Raw genomic sequence first — 20,501 nt, 5'->3', positions numbered from 1 at the left:
ACCCACTGGAAAGGGTCTATGGAAACACTTCCTCCAAGCTTCAACTTATTGTTTCAATTTCATTGGTTTTTTTATCCATAGCTACTGTGATGTAAACCCAGCCCTTGTACCATCCTTGGCTTATTGTAGGGTACAAAATTTAAGAACTAGCAATATTGTACTGTATTTCACAATACAAGTGATTTGAGCATTCAAGCCAAATATGTTTTATTAGTTGTAAATCAGAAGGTAGTTTTATTTTAGAGCTCTTTTGATGAAACATATTAGAAAATGCAACTCCATCAAGAAGGAAGCATTTTGTAGAAAGGATCACTGTCAGAGATCCCACTGGCAACATTTCTCAGAGCAGTTGCCAGTCAAACCAGAAACACCCATCCCAAAGTACTCCTTATTTGGTAGCCTTTGGTTCAGATGAGGAACTTTACGGTAGAACACCCCCCCCACGCACACTCTGTGAAAGCATAGTGGCCATCAGGCTACCAGTGGTATCTGCCTCTAGTCCACAGCAGCTTTCTGAAGTCTTGGCTTTGTTCTGCCCAGAGCACAAAAGTACTGAAACCCTGGAACCTTCTCCTCGACAGACTCTCCATAAAATCTATTTAAAGGTCTTAATTTTTTCTTTAAGTAGCAACAATATTATGTAGAAATAGCTACCTTAAAAAACAGGAAAGGTAAAAGGGTCCCCACCTCCCTTCAATTAACCCACTGCACAAGAATAAGACTGGCTTATCATCAGACCGAGTTCAGGTCTCCACCACACAGGCTTGTTGGTGCTGCTTTGTTAGCTGCCACCTATTGCACATCATCAGCCTCCAGCAGAAAGCCACACACTGATCACTTTCCAAGCTTAAACGACAAAGTTCAAACACCATTAATAAATCAATTTGAAAAATCAGACTTCTCTGCCTAGAAAGGAAATTCTTAGGTTCCTTAACATTAAGCTCCACTAGGAGCAGAGGAACAGGAGCAGATCATTTCCCTGTTCTAAGGAGGGGTAGCTTAACTATTTAAAAGGTAATCGGGAGCACGGGAAGAAAATTTACACATTCTGCTCTTATTTCAGGGGTTTAAGTAGGGCAATTGTTATCATCTTATCAAAACCAGAGCAGCACTTCCCCGGTGCAATACTCACCAGAGTGCAATACAATCAGAATTTCAAGACCTCAGCACTTGGTGGCACAGACCGACTGTGCTCAGACCATTGAGAGGGCACGCAGGGAGGGACGGCTGCCAGCCACGCTGCAGACCCACAGCTGCGAGGGGTGTGAGCTGCAGCACAAATGAGTTGTTTCTGTAGCTTATTAGCCATGCGGATCAGGCAGGAGTTGCAAGTGCAGCAGACGTATGCTGGGGCCCCAGGTCTGGCACAAATGCGCAGCCCCTCTCTGCAGAGCCCGGACCCCTGGGGAGGAGGCAGGCAGCAGGGAGAGGTGCACATCCTGCTCTGTCCCCGGGCACGGCTCCTGGACTGGGGCTGAGTCCCCACAGGCAGAGTCCAGAGGGATCGCCACCTCCCCCGGGACAGACCAGCACGGGGCCCTGTGGCCATGCCGGAGCTGCTGTAGGGGCTCGCACCCCGCCTGCAGCCCCCTCCAGCCAGGACGGGACGGAGCACCCGCTGTCTTTTCCAGCGGGGCCCCACCTCCAGCACCAGCAGCCTGGTCCCTTGCCGCCCACGGTGGGCATTTCGTACTGCCCAGCTGGACACAGATCCTCTGCACCTGGGGAGGCTTTGCCCGGCTCCCCCTGACCGCGGCAGGCTGCGGTGCTCTGGCTCACCCCACGCTCAGTGCCCATGGCCTCTCAGGCCAGACCAGCCACTTCACCTTGCTAACCAGGAGAAAACTGTGCCCCTTCCATCTGGCTCGTTTGTGCCAACACTGTTTTGTTCACCCGTGTGCCTTTCTGGTGAGTCCACAGCACGAGCGACCGACTCGTGGCTCTGCCCCTCGGATGGCAGCAGGGACCGTGAGCCCCACAGAGACCTGCAGCTCGGGCTGAACCCCCGACCCAGGACTAGCCTGCCCTCTCCCCTGCCCTCCCTTTGTGGTTCTCGATTAGGACAGCCACGGAGACATGCCAGAGGCATTCCAGGAAGGCAGCTGGAGGGGTTCTGCCCTTCTGAACCTGAACACCGAGCGCACAGCCACGTTAACGCATGATACGAATACAAGTGGATTGCAGCAAGATCTTCCTTCTCCCTGGTAAGCCATTAACCTTTCAGATGACAGCCTTGCAAACTAAATGACTGAACGATTCCCAGGGTCAGCACGAATCTACATTTTCAAAACCTGACATCAACAAGTAAAAGTTGTGACTGAATCCCGGTCTCTCCGAGAGGAAGATTAAACGCCTATGACACATCTTCTGCAATCAGAGTGCTCCATTTCCCAAAGTATCCATCACAGATTGATAACATCCACGCAAAAAGTTAAGTGCAATTATGTCTGTCACTGTAAAACACACTTCAGCAGCACTGACTGACATCTTGCTTGCAGCTGACAAATTGTGAGAGGGCTGTTTGAATGACGGTGGTAGAGACTCCCACAGCACCTCGGGAAGGGATATGAAACGTACTCCGAAACCACAGAAGCCACACAGGCTCACAAAGCACTGCAGCTGTGATGGGAGCCATCACGTAGGCAACCGCAAGGCAAAATGGTTTGAGGTTGGCTCTGTGCATTCACAGAAGTCAGGGACTTGATCCCAAAAGGCTAGAACTAGACTTGCAAAGAGGAGAACATCACACACAAATCCTGCTCTAGCCTACTCCAACAGAGCTTGAGGCATGGAGGGGCTGAGCCCCAAGACACTGCTCAAGTGCTCGTGACGTGTACTCTTCTCCAAGTCCTCATCCCGTGCACTGGCAATCACCGATCCACAAGCTAGGTGAAGCCAAAGTGTGCAAAGGGCCAGGTGAGTTACCTGTTAGTAGCACCTCTTTTGGGGGACAATTACCTTCTTGTTCCGCAAAGCAATGTCACCATGCAGCACCAGAGAGTGCAAGAGTTGAACACAGAGCAGAGGTACTCAAGAAAGTTACATTAAACTCCCACTGGTGACTCAAGTCGACAAAAGCAGTTCTTTAGTAGCAGCCTTCTAGGATGGGAAACTGAAAGTGCATTTCTCCAGGCTGCCATTAGTGCCAAGAAGCTGTCGCAGAATTTGGAGAGAAAAGACAGTAAAGCAGCTTGATGCCTTGCACAATGGCACGGTTGTGCTCCACAGCACAGCATGCCATCCTCACTGGGATGCGCGAGGGCTGCCGTTAGAGACCATTAAGCCAGATGCCTGCAGTAGGAAACACCAAGGAGAAGAAATGGCTGAAAAATAACATATGCAGTCCAGCACGAATATCAAACAAAGCCTCCCCTTGTGCAGTTCTGACTGCGAGCCATAACCCTGCAACACAAGCAACGGAAGCAGCATTGCTGACGTGCAGCAAGCTGTGTAGGTCAAACCTCTGACACATGACAAAACTCTGATGTGCCACCATCCACTGCCATCAGGAACTTACATCATGGATCAGAAGAGGAAACATGGCTGGTGCAGAAATAAACATCTCCCACAGTGTAAAGTCCTTCCATTTAGGAAGGTTTTGCTGTGCAGAAGCTCACTGATATGTTTTCCTTGTTTAGTTTATATCCAGTTTTAGCAATTGTTCTGAAGCAGCCAAGCATACCCTCTTGATTTAAAATTATTTTATAATGCTAGCCAGCAACTGAAGAGAATAGCTTAAATATCTGACCAGCCTAATGGCAGAATCTCCACAGTGCTCTCTGTTTGGCACTGCTCACCAATTTTCTCTTAGCACTCACAGCAGCAGCAGAATAACTCACTGCTGTTCCTGTCAGGATATATCCATATGGAATAAAATGGCAAACTGGCTACCAGTGTAATCTCATCTCTCTATGGTGACGTAAAAATAAGAGGTTACTTGTGATGACCATCTTCCACAAACATTAAGTGTTGAGTAACTTACCACATTGCTGATAAAGTATTAGAAAAGGCTTTCAAGTAGTATGTGTTCCCCATAATAATGAAATACTTGCAGGATGCACCTTTATATACATTTCTATTTCTTAAAAAATATATTGGATAATAAATAATCAGAGTAAAAAAACAGACATGAAAGATGCTTTGAATGATCAGGCTGGTGGCGTAAAAGTTACCTGTAAATCACGCACAGGGCACGAGAGTGGAGCTGGCTACAGACAGGTGGTTTTTACTAGGAGGCATTAATGTAACATTCAATTATTCCACTGCATACTGGCTGTTTTAACTCAGCCAAATTAGAATACATTTTATATTGACTATTTTGACATTTGCTTTATTTGGCAAGTAAAACAAAACTGATCCAATTTCCTTGCAGCCATTGTAAACCATAAACTGTACAACAAGAGGTTATAAAATATATAAGCCTTGTAAACACTTCTTTTCAGACTGTCGCTGATGCTCTGAGCTCTAATTTTGGCCCTGTTCCCAATGGCTCTGACACTGCTCTGCAGCCTTCCCTGCTCAGCCATAAAGTGACCCTTCCACACTTAGTGATTAAGGACCGCCATTGACATTCTCTTGCTATGATAATTTTTTCTCTTTATTGTGGAAATCTGCCCAGGCAGGAATTTCTTGCAGACAGAAAATGAAGATCTGTGCTCTAAAATCAAGACATCTTTTTCTCTGATCTTGCATGGCCTGTGCTAGCATGTAGCTTATGTCCAGTGGAGCTTCAAAACAACGTATCAGCTCCCAGCGGGAGAGGCCGAAATCTCCAGAAGACTGCTGGCTTTTCATCTCTTTTGCTTCCATCTCTGAGAAGCAAGACGGCGTCTCTGCCTGCAGCACACCTGACAGTACAGGACAGCAAGCAGCGTGCCATGGCACAGCAGGCAACTGAGAAAAACTCTCAGTGAAAGAAACACCCAAATGCTTTGGAGAGCTCAAAAAGCTACCGCAAGACAGTAGATTTAAGTCTGGGTCATGGGTGAAGGCTCAGTGGTACACACCTGCCTTAAAGACACCCGATAGCTTTTTTGGGAACAGTTTACAGCAGGTTAAAAGCATCATTCTCTGAAATGACCTGTACATCAAGACTTTGAAGGACATGAGTATTTTCCACCCATACGATACAATGACCTTTGTATATAAACTCATCCCCCTGGAATTCCCCTCCACTGCCTCCTTCGAAATTCTAGCTCTCAACAGTTATTGCAATACTGTAAATGTATCTGCAGTATACCAAATGCCTAGTGCAAAAATACGCATTTGCTTAATTAAGCAAAAGCCCAAAGGGACCTGTAGAGAATGTGCTGTCCCCTGACAATAGCCCAGCCCGGAGTTCAGTTGATGAGCCTCGTCAGTAGGAGCCCATCTCGCACTGGATGCTGTGCTTTCATAGCAAATGCCAGGAGTATAAAGCACTCAGTTTAACCTCTGTCTGGGTTGGTTTGTTGCTTAACAACACTTTGTTTTGTCCAGAGAAATCCAGCAAGTAAGCTGTCAATACAGTACTACTGTTATATGCAAGTATACAAACAAGTACATACATTTATACACACCCACAAATTTTGTCTATAACACAGGGAAAACAACCTGGACAGACACTATGCCAGCATCTGCCCAGAAGTGCTGCTCCTGTCAGTCACTGCAGGATGAGCAGTCTGCTCTGCATGCTCAATGTCACCCGCAAGACTGAAGCACAGTAGTCAGGTCCAAGAAAGGAAAAAACAGGGCCAGTACTTCAAACCATGAGGGGACCGATTCTGGAGAATGAGCAAAACTTGTCTCTCTATGCATTAAAATCTCTATGAACGCTTCTCCCTCCCTTTGGTCAAGGAGGGAAATCAGCTTGGCTACAGTTCTGGCCCACCCTCCAGGGGTGACCCATGCATACTTGTTGAAAACTACAACATTCTGCACAGCTTAAAGTGAAGAAAAGGTGTAGTTTGCCGTTGCCCTTCCTCTACAGGCTGCTTCTTTCTTCTGACACCTATATGTCTTTATACAACAACAGTCAAAGGAACTTCCAGTAGGCAAATACTTGAAAGAAGGACACATTCCCTCATTATCAGATCATCCCACAATCATTTGTACTGATGTGGCACCCTGGTCTTGATTCCCCCAGGCAAGGTTAGTAACAATACAAATACACCATGCAGCATCAAGCAGAAGGGGCTGGAAAGCAGAAAACTCACCTTGGCAGGTTAGGAGCTGGTGTCGAAGATGGTACTTGGGAAGGAGGAGTCACAGGCTGTGAAGATTCATGGTTGCGTGGAACTCTGCCCATCCGGTACCAAATGCCCATGTTGTTCAACTCCCTGTGTCATCAACACAGAAGACATTAATGCTACAAGCAAATGCTGCACACATGCCCAAGTATCAAGCACTGATGAGTTTCACAAACACCTTGATTAGTGAGGACCAGTAGGGGTTAGTTAATTCCTACATCAAACTCAGTAACACCTGTAGTTATGTAGACTCTTCTAATGACAGGCTTCAGCTCTTGCAAACTGCTACTTAGTAATTAGAGGAAAACAGGGTGCTTAGCCTTGGTACAACTGAATTTATGACAACAGCTTCTAGAGTGAGGGGTACTTACCCTATGAATGTGTACTGAGGAGGGGCTTGTTTAGATCTACCCAGGATTCGGATGTCACAGATCGCTGCCTCTGTAGAATCTCGAGGGATGAATTTAATGCATAGCCTCTTCTTTCTGAAAGCTATTTCTTCTGCAAAAACAACCCAGGACACAGGGTGGTTTTTATGCAAGATTAGGGCATAAATGTTATTTATTGTCTCTCCAGATATTAGGCAGATAATTATGGCAGGAACTGGAGCCAAAGAACAGATATATGTCAGCAAACCAGACAGTGCAGTGCCATTCAGTGACTGGAGAAATTTTCTATCAGGAGCTCTCTGTACACTGTGTGAGATTTGTTATTAGGCACTGTGATAAACCAGTACTCCCTACTACCGTCTGCAGAGAAGATAAGACATCATGTATGCCACAGAATCCTGCACCACAGAACAGAAATGGCAGGTGATTTTTCCACTTCCACATACTTCTCACATTCGCTTTCTCTTTCCAAGGTAATGTTTGCCTTACCAGCCTGGACAGTCATATCTAAATATTCTTCCCACAAGCATTGCCTCTAGGAACATACCTGGAAGCTCTGACACAACCAGTCAGTTTATTCTGCCAAGTGCTTCCAAACAGCCAAACAAACCAAGAGGAGGAGCAGGCAGAGAAACAGACTGCCAGAGTGGCTAACGGTAAAAGCTGTCTGCCCAAATCTCACCCATCTTAAGTGTTAATGACCTCTCCTGACTCAGTCAGCAAGCACTGAAATTATATTCCCACTGTGTTTGCCCTGGTATCTTTGTAGGGATAAACCACATTTACAAAGCAGTAATTGCTAGGACCTCCTACAGGGCAACTGTGCTGCACTGCCCTGTGTTCAGAGGGTGGAAGAATCTGCTGCATGGCCCCTTCCTGCTATGCACCACAAAGCAATTTCACTTATTTCCATGTTATCCATCAAGAAAAACTCAAGCCCATCAGAGTTAAGGCTTATCTGTATAATGAATTCATGTATATGCACACTGTCTGTCTGCATGCAGATACAATCCACATCCAGCTATGGGTCAGGCGCATGACAATGGGTGGCACTGGCACACAGATAGAGATTTGCGGTGCTTGGAAACCATTGCTCTGTCTCACCCTGAAGAGTCTGCAAGAGTCTCAATGTGAGCAAGGGGAGGTTTCTATTTGTGAATGCAGGCCCTTGAAAGACATGACAGAAGTCTACGGATAAACTGAAAATCTGAAGTGCAGACACTGAATGAAAATCTGGAAACAACCAGCAACTACAAGCAAGTGCCTGCAAAATAAAAACCCTTCAGTTTAATATGAATAAATATCCTCCAGCTTAAAAATATGCTCTTACTTCAACAGATGGCAAGCAGCCTAGTCCCTATAGGCTCCTCCTGTTTCGCAATCCGCACCTTGGAGAAAGCAATCCATCCCAGCCTCTGAAACTTGCTGTCGCACCAGCACCAATAAATGTACAGACAGCGCGAGGTGTGTCACAATACAGCATCTGTGCGTGCAGCTTTGCAGTTACAGTGCTGCTTTTTAGAGATGTTAAATACCTGTATCCCTGACGTCTAGTCTTCTGCCTTGGAAAACTAGGGCTTTTACTTGAAGTGCCTAAAACTGATTTTGAGAGGCCAGGATTTAAGGTTTCCACATCTGAAAATTTTCTCAGAACCTAGTAAGGAGTACTATATTTAATATATTTACTACAAGTCAACTGTCACTTAGAGACAAGCACAGAAACACATATAACCACAAAATTAACTCTAAACAAAATCAGTGTCTCTTGTTTGACTTTCACAGTAAGTACAAAGCTATTTGCTTTTGTCTTTGGTTTCTTTCACACTTGGTTAGAGTCTGCAGTCTGTAGCAAACTTGGTTTAGGAGCTGGATTCCTTAATTACACATGCTTAACCAGAGTTAATTTTAAGTAAACATATTATAAACAGTCAGTCGAAATGTGTTCGTTCATGCTAATGGAAGCAGGGATATGCTCGACTTCATTAATACAGACAGTGCTTCTGCTTTAAAGACTGTATGGGTCACAATCCAATGCATTTTTAAATTAATTACCAAGTCCCCCTCCACCTTTCCACCAGAACTTTGACAAAAATTACAGTAGTGCACAGTAAGTGTCCAGCACTCCCAAGGGCGAGCAGGATAAGCCAATGACTCTCCCCCGCGCCACATGTGCCCAGAAATTCTCCAGGGAAAGGGGATGATGCAGGGGAATGGAAATGGGCTACAGAGCCTTTCACTTCTAGGTCATGGGTTCAAATTAGAACCAGGTTGGTAGTGACTGAAAAACCATCCTCATCTGCTGCAGACTGGCATGAATTATTCCCTGCAAAGCAGGCTCATATAACTCGCTTCTACTCATAACTAGGCTGGATTTCATTACTGACGAGCGCTGGTACCAGCCCTGCTCTTGAGCAGTAGCTGTACGCTCAGCACGCTCAGCACCAGCACATGGTGTCCTGCAGCCCTTCCACACTCAGCTCCCATGGGGCTTGTCCTCAGCCTCCTCCGCGCTGCAAGCCCAAAGCACTTGATACCTGCTGCAGAGTGCTGCGACCAGACGTGGCTCCAGCTGCCGCTGCCATGAGTCTCGGGGGATCCGAATACGCTCTTTGGGAACTGCTGGCTTAAATGTTGCAGCAAAGCTATTTCTGCCTTGCAGAAATGAGGATGGTATTTTCCCTGGACATTCCGCTTGTGCCTTCTCTCAGCAAGTGTAAACACACCCTACCATCCTCAGCACTACCTGTCAGGACATGGGCCTTCATTTGTTCATGGTGGGAGGTGTAAAGCCAGCATACACAAACCCAGCACCACAAGCACACGCCCCTCCTTTTGGCATCCATTTGTGAACATCCCTCAGCACAGCAGCTCTGCTCCCACTAGGCCTAGCCCACCCTTGCAAAATGAAAGAATAAACTATTCCTTCCTGCCCCAGAGCTGTGCTGCTCTAGCAGGCAAGCTGGTGACAGTCAGGCAGCAGTATTAAAAAGCCTGAAGAGTACTGGAAAACCGAAGACTGTTTCATTGCAGTCCAGAACTGCCCCCAAACATGCACATGTAACCCCAGAGAGCAGCAGTGCTGAGAGCGTCCCTCTGCCTGGGACACAGCCCTCCACCACCTGACCGCAGTGGCTGCTCCCAAGGCACAGAACTGAAGAACAGATGCCAACTTACGTGTATCGATAGTCTCCTGGATGGGGATGAAGCCCACAGGTAAAGTGTCCTTGATATCAATGAGCTTCATATCAACCAAAACGTTGCCTAAATGACTCTTTGGAGAGAGAAAAGAAACAGTTGACTATGACAATGTCACCAAATTCAAACCCAGCTTTTCTCACCTGCTGAACCCCAAGGCACCTTGTCATTGTATCTGACCACCAACTTTAAAAATGGTAAGGAGGTACCAAGCCAACACTTGCAACTGTCCCCTCTGCAGGAACTACATGATGATTGACTAGGAGATACTGGACAACTTTCAGCATTTACAGATTCTTAAACCTCATCCACTGCCATACTTCTGGATCCTTGGAAGCACAACTAAATTCCTCCCTTTGGAAAGACGGCAGTTCAAAGTATTACCTCCACCAACTCATCCACTAAGCAGGTCACCTTAGTTATCACACACTCTACATCTACAATAGCAACATGAAATTTCTGTGACAGTAACAGCAGAAAGCATTACGGGAAGATGGTTCATGCAGACACAGCCAAAGTTATAACATGCATTAGCTAATTAGTACTGAATAGACATGGTTCTAGCTCCAAACGCAGGCACACTCCAGAAGAGCAGGCCATTTGGAACGAAGAACTTCATTTGGAGTCCATATGAATTCTGAACTGATGCCTTGTCCTATTAATCAAGGCTTGAAGAGCTCAAAACACAATTCAGAATGACAGCCTCCACAATTGTTTAGAGACCAGATTTTCTTTGCAGTTCTCGTTAAAGCCAGCATTGCTGCCAATAATCTGGATTCACGTATGGAAGAAAAACACACTTTAGTTACTGCACAGCCTTTATAAACAGAAATGCAATACAGAACAATTAAAATTTCATCCTAAGCCATCAAACCATGTCAGTGTCTTTTTCTGTTACGGGTTGCTAAGTACCTCCTTTAGTTTTTATCTGGCAGAGTACTTCAGTCAAACCTCCACACTCTGATTATTACACTGAACTATTTTAAAACATATTTAAATTTGCAACCTCTGAAATAAGGGGAGATCAGGTCTGAAGTTTATTTTTTGGAGGTTCTGCATTTCATGGTCAACCCCTCACCAGGAGGGCCACCCCGCCTGCAGCCCTATGCCACCATAGGCAAGCGTGGCACACACCCTTTGCTCGTGCAAAGTGGCCGAGGCCAGGCAGTCCCCACATGCCTCTGTCACCCCTTTGGCCAGGGCATCTCAGAGCAAGCAATGCTGGATGCTGCAAAGCCTGAATGTATCAGTAAACATGGTCCTGGCACAGCAAACAGTAGATGAAGTGGTCACTGCTGATTCATCTTTCATGTTTTATTTATCCAAACTGTCTGGCTATGTTACATCAGCATGCAACTTTCAGCTGAACCAACGATCATTCCTCCATCAGCAGCAGACAGGTAGGAGAGATGTCTCTGATAAGTTCGTTAGCTGCTGAAACTCTGGGAGTCAGCATTGATGCTCTGCCATATACACAGGAGAAAAGGGCACAAAGCCTCCCTGTTTACAAGATGCACCATTTGGGGCCTCCTCACCATGACACTCAAATACCAGCAACGTCCTCATAATCTGTCAAATATTGTAAGCTGATGAGAACGATGATTCTGATGCAGAGACACTACAGAATGTCTCCGTTACAGACCAGGTATCTGAGGTGCATTACCTCTGCTAACTACAACATGTTCTTCAGGACAAATAGTTCCCAGTGTTTTGTTAAAAACAAAAAAAAACCCCAAGCAGTAAAACTTCCAGCTCAAAGCACAGCAACACATCAACCTCCAGGCGAGAGAAGCCTCTCCCTCCCAGATGAGAGCTCTAGGTCACTGCTACCACCGAGGCCTTCTAACCCTTGAGGTCACCAGTCGGGCAGCACATCGTACCCCTGTGTGGCCAGAGAGGACCGAGAGGGGAGGGAAAGCTCTTGCTGGGCTAACCGGGGACAAGGGTGCTGCTCCCCACACAAGAGGAAAAGGCTGTTACCCCACCGGTCCGGTCCCCTCCTCCTCTCAGCCCACCAGCCCGCTTCCAGCCTTCCTGCAGCCAGAGGACTAGGAGTGCTGATCAGATATGTGTGCGTCCCATGGACTGGCAAACTGGTGCCAGCATCTACCAGCCTGGTCTCTGCCTCACAGAAAGGCCCCCTCGCACACGCAAAGCCCGTGGCCTCAAGCAGCACAAGCGCATGTTCTGTCTAGCACAGGCAGAGGCGCGTGTTCGGGAGGGAGCCCGCTCGGCCAGACGGAGGAGGCTCACAGGCCTTGGGAAATCCACCCTCTGAGAAGAGGGGGTGCTCCCGATGTGCATTGGGTATGGCCGTGATGAACCACAGGACCAGCGGCTCCGTGACAGCGCCTGAACATGGTCAGCACTGCCTGCAGGCTGCTGCCCAGGAGCTCTGCCAGAAGCGCCGGTGGGTCTAACGTGCCACTGATGCAGGGCTTGAGACAACCCACGCACAGGACGCAGTGACTCGTGCCACACCTCGCACACCAGGCTGCTGTGCAGCTGGGACCAGCAGTCCTCCCCCCACACTCCCTTTAATTCACTCCTCATCAATATGAGGAATGTATTCCCAAACTGTGCTGAGCAAAGGATTCATGCCAAAAGCCCAACAGGCACCAACTGAGGGTACTTACACTCTCTCTGGTAGCCAGCAGTTGCTACTATCCTGTAATTATTTCTGACAACCTTGCATTTAAGGTAGCCACAGATAAACTTAATACTCAAATCATCACAAATCTTTCCATTTAATACCCACCCTGCCTATTCTGGGGCTATTATCCCTACTACTGCAGGTACTCCAGGATGAAAAGCACAATTATTGTCCACCCACCCCAGGAAGCATTATTTCCCATAGCTCTGGAGCTTTATTTTAATCTAGAGGCAGGCAGGGAAGCGGATGGAATAAAGGTCAAATGCTGGAAATTGGCAGCCCCCGGCTTTCCTGTCAGGACCCATGATCAGCCTCTCAAGTCACAGTTGTTTTTCTGTTCCCATCGTTGGTGAAAGCACAAGTACAAAATGGTTATCTCCATACCCTGACAACTGAGTCACTGTGAATATCCAAAACACGACCAAAAGCAGGATTACCCACTAGATGGAGTGCATTCATTGTAGAATTAAATAGTTCCTTCAGAAAAGAGGAAGTTTTCACACTAGCCTCAACCAAAAACACAGTAGAAGGCATCAGGTTCTCACTGTACGTGGTCTCCTTTCCTCCACAGAAGATGTGGGCAGACAACTGCCACTAATCAGAAACTAACTTACGCTTAATAGCCATACCAGAAGACTACAAGAATATGGTAGCATATGCACAACGTGGGCAAATTTTCAAGAATCAGCACCAAAAACAACAAAAAAAGAAAAGCTAATCCTGCAAAAAATATCTATGATGCCCCTGGATTCAGAAGCTAACATTTCCTTCATCAACACTGCCTGCGGCATTTGCTTCTCTAGGTAATTAGAGTTAGAAATGCATTAGGATCATGAGCACGCAGAGCCCATTGCTACAGCAGGAAATGGTAGTGTAAGTGGGTTGCTGAAATGCAAGCATTCCCTTTTCTGTTGCTTTTATTGCAGATTTTGCCAGTGATTTCTTTCCATGAAGAACGTAGACAAAATGCAAATATCTGGCCATTGCAGTTTGCCTCCTGACTCACCCAAACTCAGTGAAATGCCTGCTTGAATTATAATTGGCTCTATAAAATGAATCATCCTATGGGTAAGAGCATACCAGCCACAGATGCAAATCATGCAGACACTCAAACGGACTTACATTTTCTTTTGAAAATGATCTTGTGAAGCACAGGTATCGTGTGACCTTGGATTTAAATAAGCCATCTTTCCAGAGGTCAGCATCCAAGCCATCTGCTGTTTGTGCAGCCTGGAAAGAAAAGACAGAGGGAGAGAGGAGACATGTGAGCCAAGATAAAGTTAATATATGTGCCGTACTTCTTCCTCAGACCTCTTCTAATTAACGGTACCCGAACTCTCACAGCATCTCATTAGTTTCTTCACAAGGTGCAGTGCAAAGAACTTCCAAGAGGAGGTATAAAAAGAAGTTCTAAAAACGCTGTCTCTTGGGAGTCCTTTGATTAAAGATGCTCTGACAAAGGCTATTCTAATGAGGAAACAGCAACTTTGGTTACAGTCTCCAAACAATAGTTTGGAAAAGTCAGCATATTGAGGTTCTCATTACCACCCTACACACAAGGGCACACTGGGGCAAGCTGTGAGGAGGGGTCCGTGTAGACAAAGCACAGAAACTGCCCAATCTCAGTTACATTTTCACAGAAAAGCCATTGAGGAATTCTGGCTCCCGGGCCAAAAAGCTGCTTCCAGCAGCTGGGGAAAGCCCTGGTCACTCACAAACTTTAACAGCAGTGCCATGGGCAATGACACACCCTGCAAACATCCCTCTCCAATGCAACCCTGTGTCCAGTCGAATCAGTGGCAGACACCGCACAGAGGGCAAAGGAAACAGACCCCCGGCCCTCCACCAAAGAGACAGCGGCATGTGCAGGAAGAGAAAGGCAGGAGAAGATCTCGCCTTCGAGCTGATTCAAGGCATGGGCACGAGGCAGCACCACACCAAGGGAAAGGGCTCTCCTCTATTAGCAGCTCGGCACTTGCCTTGCCCCAAAAGGTTTGTTGTCGAGTAAGAAAGGAGACAAGGCAGCAAACGCAAGGAGGAGGGTAGCAGAAATAAGACCACCCCACCAGACTAACGGCCAATTGATGGCTCCCAACAGGAGACTCTAGCATGGCCTGAAGCTACGCAGAAGCACAGCTGAACTTCTGCCTAATGCCTCTCAGATGGGGGCAAACTGCTCCACTGCAGCTCTTCCAAGTCTCATCTTACTGAATTGAGTAAGACCTTGGTCCCAGAGCAGCCTGATAACAAAGAGCTGACATTTGCTGTTACTATTTGCACCCATATTTTGTCGAGCAGAAACTCTGCACAGGGTGCAGGAAGCAAGAGATGTGTGCTGACAAGACCCTCCAATTATCCAATGTGCAGGAGAGAAAAGCGTGTTTATTGTCTGATCAGCAAAGGGAATAAAGTGCATTGGCTGCTCTTCGCATTTCAGCAACTGCTGTTCACAAGCCCCTGCTCAGCTCAAGCCCTTGTATGACACACACAGCTTTTGCAGTCAGGATTCTGCAAAGAAACATGCATCATTTTTAAATAGGAAAATTTTAAAACAGGATTTTGGTGGGATTTTTTGTTTCTTTATTATTCCTTGAATTCAGCTCTTTCCTAAACTGCTAGTTTAGGAATACAGAAAATCCATGTGCATCTCCCTCCCCTACGGGTAAGTCAGTCCTGACAAAAAGATATTCAGAATACAGACTGCTTAGAAAAACCGTTGGCATATAGCGACACTTAGCTTGAACTCCAGCCCTTGTTAGAAACAGTTTGAGGGACTACGACCAGATTTAATCACTTTGTTTATTTATATGGTTCGAGTTCTACATTTCAGTTTTTCTTGTGTGAGCCAGTTTTGTTTTCTTTGTTCCCACATTAAAGATGCTCAAAACTCAACAGGCGGCAATAGACCCAGTCTACAACTGTAAAATTGGCGCTATACAAGTTGCTGTCAAATGCACTTTTAATTTAACTTCTGTAAGCTTTAGGAACTTTACATTACTTACAACAATACCAAATAATTTTTGAGGTGGTAGTACATCCCTTCAGTTGATATCATCTCCTCTACAACTCACTGCCCAGGGCACAGCTGGATTACAGCTCACCAAGATGCCTGACGGGGCCCCCGCACAGGCTGGCACTGCTATACTCTGACTTAATGATGAAAAAAAAACCCCAAAACTCCAACCCACACCACACACCCTTTTAGGAACAACCCTGCCATTCTAACCCGTCAAGTATCTAGTAGAAAGCCCAAACTGGGTCCATGGGGAGCCACACAGCGAGGCACCCGACCCATCTCCAGGGAGGCACAGCAGTCCAGGCTGACCCCACGCTCCCCTTCCCACTCCTGCCCCTACCCGATGGCTGGCCAGGGCAGCGCAGGAGCCAGGCACTGCCAGCAGCCGATGGCAGCACCCGAGTCCTTGGCTCCCGGGAGTCAGCAGTGCCAGGCCTGGCCCACGGCACTGCCCCTTGGGGACAGGGTCCCTGCTGAGCAACACTCAGGCCCCTCCGATGCTTCCCCACCCAGCTGAGCTGCTGGTCACTGCCCAGCTGCCTGCCGCAGCCACGCTGTGCCACCTGCAGAGCCTCGCAGGAAGACGTGAGCAGCGGAGCAAAAAGCAGCTGGGGGTGAGGGCTCGCCAGCCGCAGCGCCCCATGGGAACACCGGCAAAACCATTTCTGCTTCTGCCGAAATGCAACAGTCGCAGGCGACATCCCCAGCAATTAAGTGCTCTGCCTCCGCATCGCCCTGCTGAAGGCTTTTTCCAAGCCTGGAGAACGTAAGCATGCATTAACTTGTCAGAAAACTCATGGGGAAAGAAAACAGAGCAATATAAACAGGAAACTTCTTACAACATCTGCTGGGCTCCTGCAGGCAAGGAGGATCCCCACTACCTCTCGAAGCAGAGCTGTGCCCGGGCAGCACTGCTTCACGATGGCAGCATGCCCTCGGTGGGGCAACACGGGAAGGGAGCTGACCTGGAGAGGCCGAGGCAGACCTGTCCGGCAGGATGGGCACTACGCAGCCCCAGCTCACCAAGTCCTCCGCTTGGCTAAGAGGCGAGGAACGTGCGGGACGAAGGAAACAGCAGCCGGCACAGGGCACCCGGCGCCTCGGGCACAAGGAATGGTCCTTCTCCTCATGGAGCTGGGGAAAGACACTCCTCAAGCATGTGCTGCAAACAGATGGACTTGATGGAGTGGCACCCAGTAAGAAAGGTGTCCCCCAGCCCATCCCTCCAAGTGTGGGGTGATCTACCTGCTGCCCGATGGTCAGTATGGGGTTACTGCTACCACAGGACAGACCGTTGGCAAACAGGCCCACTAAACTGCCTGCCCCATAGGATGGGTCTGCCCCACCGGTGGTGAGCTGTCCAGCTCCAGCACAGTCCTGGGTGAGCAGCATGCTCAGGCTCTCACCCCAGAGCAAACCCCACCATGGAGCTGGCATTCAGCCCGCAGCAAGGAACGCGGCTGCACAGGAACCACACCTCTCTCCTACCCCAGGCTCCCTGCCTCCCACCTCTCCTCCCTTTTCTCCCCACCCATAAGCTCAGTCTTGCCAGTTTGGGCAGATTTTCAGGAATCTAAGTTCAGACACACTGTGTGCATTTTGGCAAAATCAAGTCTTTGGTGCTTCACCTGTTCAAAGACCTGGTTAGTCATTACGAGCGTCAGTAGCTGTTTTCTAAGCAGACACAAAGGCAACGGAGATTTCTGAGTAATGAAAAAACTACTGAGGGAAAAAGATCTCTGACCCATTCGCCAAGATTCCCCCGGGTCTGGTACCCTGGGCCCTGCCGCACCGCCACCTCCAGCCGGGCAGTATACCGAACCCCGGGGCTCCATGCAAACCTGGGAAATGGACCAGGACGTCCCCTGGACATTTAACTTACACCTGGGCTGAAAGCACCCATGCCTTTGCTTGTTTGTTTTAAAGAGGAACAAAGGGAGAAGGAAGGAAAAGAATATGGCAACAGCTGGAGAAAGGACATGAACGAAAGGGAAACTGGGTAAAGCCTATAAATAACATAGCTGTCTCAGAAAGAGAGAACTGGGTACTTCACCGTTACAAAACACAAAAATCAAAACCATCAGTAAAACTACACGATGCCAAATTCATCGCTAATAAGAGGAAATACTTTCCCACACAACTCTGAATCCACATGTGGAACTGAATGCTGCAGGATGCCGTAACAAAAAGCAAAGCAATCAGATCCCTAAAGGGACTACAACAACATCCCAAGATAAACTGGTGTTAATGCTTCCCAAAAGATGAGTGGTTCTCCTTTTCAGGGTGCAGTTTGAACCTCTAACTATTAGGGTTTTAGGGAGTACACTCCTAGGATGGAGCCTTCAGCAAGGCTTTACACCCTAAAGCAACAATCAACTCTCAGTGTCTCATTAGGGAAATTGCATATCTGGAGAGAGACAGAGCCTGAGACTGCCCAAGTCCTCACGTTGCCCACGTCTCAGAACATGACTTTCTCTGCTGTACTGAGAAGTGCACTTCTGCATACTCGGCTTCGTGCCTTCAGACAGGACAGGCTGGGTTCCAGAGAGGTCAGGGGGAAGTGGCAACCCCACATACCCTACACTGCTCCAGAGCCCTGACTCGCGCAGAGGAGCCACATTCCCAGATGTCCAGACAAGAAAAGCACAGCCCTACGTGCCACCATCCCATGGTTTTGGGCACCAGGACATCCTGTCACATCAGGGTGGCACCCAGAGCAGCTCCATCACAGCAGTTGCTGAATCGTGAAAATGACACCAACTGCAGCTCACAGCATCCAGGCACAGAGACGTGCTGCTGATTTGCCATACACGAGGCTGAGGGAGTAAGGGTGTGGAAGCCATGCTTAGGGCAAGACAACTGCAGACAGCAGGCACTTCCCCACAGCCTGCAGGGGGGACTGCTGGCCCCAGGGTCAGAGAAGGGTTCCTGGTAAACAGAGAGGAAGGCAGAAGAACCAGAGGAAGGGCAGACTCCTCTCTGTGCCCCCTAGGAGAGAGCGACCCACATTCACAAGCATTATTACAACACCACTGTAATTGGATTAAGCCACAGGAAGAGTCTTTTATCTTGTTTAGTTTAAACTACGTTAGTGCTGAAGCTCCCTATTAAACCACAGACAGGCTATCTGGGGTGAGCGCTCTCTCTGCCCAGTCATTTAGGCAGAATGCAATTCTGTTATCACAACTCTCACATTGTCCCGTGCTCCTTTATCAGGGCAAGCAGCTAATTACACAGCCTGGCTCACACAGGTAATGAGCACTCAGAAAAATGCAGTAAATGCAAAAACCTTCCAGGTCTTTAAGGAGCCTTTTCAGAATCCCCTCCCTCGTGTCCTTACTTCAGCCTGATCCATTTTCTTCCTTCTTACACTGAACAGGGTATGCAATGATCCAGAGCTGAAAAGGTGTGAGCAAAGCCTCAAGTCAACTGGTTTCCACTCCCAGCCACACGTAGCACAGTTGGAGCAGGATACATAGAAATGTGAGCAGATGGGACTACGGGCCAAATCTTTCCATATAGAGCTCTGTAAGGTCAGTATTTTATGATATTTCACTGTTTGGGACACTAACCTATGGGGAGAAAAGTCACAACTAATTCAAGGAACAAGCAGCTGTTAAACAGTGACCTCCCTTTATCCATTCACGTATTCATCTCTGCTGTATCCAGCTGCCTTCTCCTGCTGCCAAGCCTCCTGCCAAAGCTTAGTTTAGAGGTTTGCATTCTGTGCATCAAAATCATCTTTGCAATTTCAGCTGGGTGCGAAACTCTTTGCTTCCCATTCTGGAGCTTATCATCATTGTGCAGCGCTGATATGTGGGATTAAACAGCTGATGCGGGATCCATTTATTCAGAGATATAATTTGTGCAATACTTAGGACTCCTTCAGGATGGATGTTACTAGGATTATTAAATTTGCATGCCACAGTGGCCAGCTGTTTCTGAAAACCCCTCCTCCAGGTAATTATGCTCCTCTGGAGTGGCACAGATGAAGTAGCACGACTGCACCCACAAAACTCCACTGAGGGAAAGCACTAAGTGCTGTGGGCTGAGAGGTGGGCAGCTGGATATCAAATTACTTCTTAAAGCACACATCTGAAGGCAAGCCCTCTCTGAAGAGATGCTGTTCCCAGCAAAGTAAAGCCTCATTAGTGCAGAACCAAACCATTAGCAACAGCAGCTGAAATAGCTCTACTTACTACATCATAACCTGTCGGTGCTCGGTTCCGGGATGCAACCACACCAACACCCGTGATGGGATCCATCGGCAAGTCAGGCAAGGCATCTGAGAGGTCTCGCACTTCAGGCATTATGGACTGATCCTGAAAGAAAGGAGCAGAATTAAACGGCTGCTCGGCAGCACACCCCAGCAGAAGACATAGAGCACTGAGAGCCTGCATGCATGCTACAGTGCCTGTGCTGACACACCACAGACTGCCAAGTTAAACACAGGATTAGGCCAGACACACCTTCTGCACTTTCATTTGCTTTTGATAAGAGGGTACATTTGTGCAATGCCCAATAGGTTTGGAATTTGGGCCAGCAGCCCCTTCTGAGATTAATTTTGTTGCTTCCAGTATACTTAGCATGGGCTGGTCTCCATCTAGAAACGATGGGAAAACCCAAGCTTATTGCCTTCCCTCCAAAACAGAGAGCAAATTTCATCCCTGAGTTAGGCTGGTTGAAGCAGCTCTGCCATTTTAAGCAGCAAGAAATCTGCTCTTAATGGCTTCATTGGGAGGTTCCCCATCCACTACGGGTGTTAGACAGGCTGGGGGTTTGCCCACGAGTCGTCAGTCCCATTGCACCCTCCTGAACCACACCATTTTCATATAGCAGCACAGATGTATCTGGCGCCGTATGCAAAACTGCGCTTGCTGCAGAGAGCCTCAACACCAGGGGAACACAGATGAAGCAGCACAGGATGGTCTGATGCAAAGCAGACAGAGGCCTTGAAGAGGCCTGAGCATCTTCCAGGAGAAGGGAGACATCATCGAGTACTTCAGGGGAGGGAGATACGC

General features: G+C 47.8%; 1 protein-coding gene across 14 annotated transcripts in view; it reads right to left on the bottom strand.

The window, feature by feature from the left end:
- The window catches only part of MVB12B (multivesicular body subunit 12B), a 64,655-nt gene that overhangs the window by 37,105 nt on the left and 7,049 nt on the right, over positions 1 to 20,501 (bottom strand). For all 14 annotated transcript variants that reach the window (XM_075055694.1, XM_075055695.1, XM_075055701.1 and 11 more), the window contains 5 exons: positions 19,680 to 19,802; positions 13,587 to 13,694; positions 9,791 to 9,887; positions 6,599 to 6,728; positions 6,195 to 6,317 (listed from right to left, as the gene is read on the bottom strand). In XM_075055694.1, the coding sequence (XP_074911795.1) occupies positions 6,195 to 6,317; positions 6,599 to 6,728; positions 9,791 to 9,887; positions 13,587 to 13,694; positions 19,680 to 19,802 (581 nt within the window). The remainder of the gene's footprint in view (positions 1 to 6,194; positions 6,318 to 6,598; positions 6,729 to 9,790; positions 9,888 to 13,586; positions 13,695 to 19,679; positions 19,803 to 20,501) is intronic.

This window comes from Buteo buteo, chromosome 23 (genome assembly GCF_964188355.1).
Source record: "Buteo buteo chromosome 23, bButBut1.hap1.1, whole genome shotgun sequence".
Lineage (NCBI taxonomy): Eukaryota > Metazoa > Chordata > Aves > Accipitriformes > Accipitridae > Buteo > Buteo buteo.
Note: the sequence above shows the minus strand (reverse complement) of the source record. Positions and strands in the feature narration are given on the sequence as shown.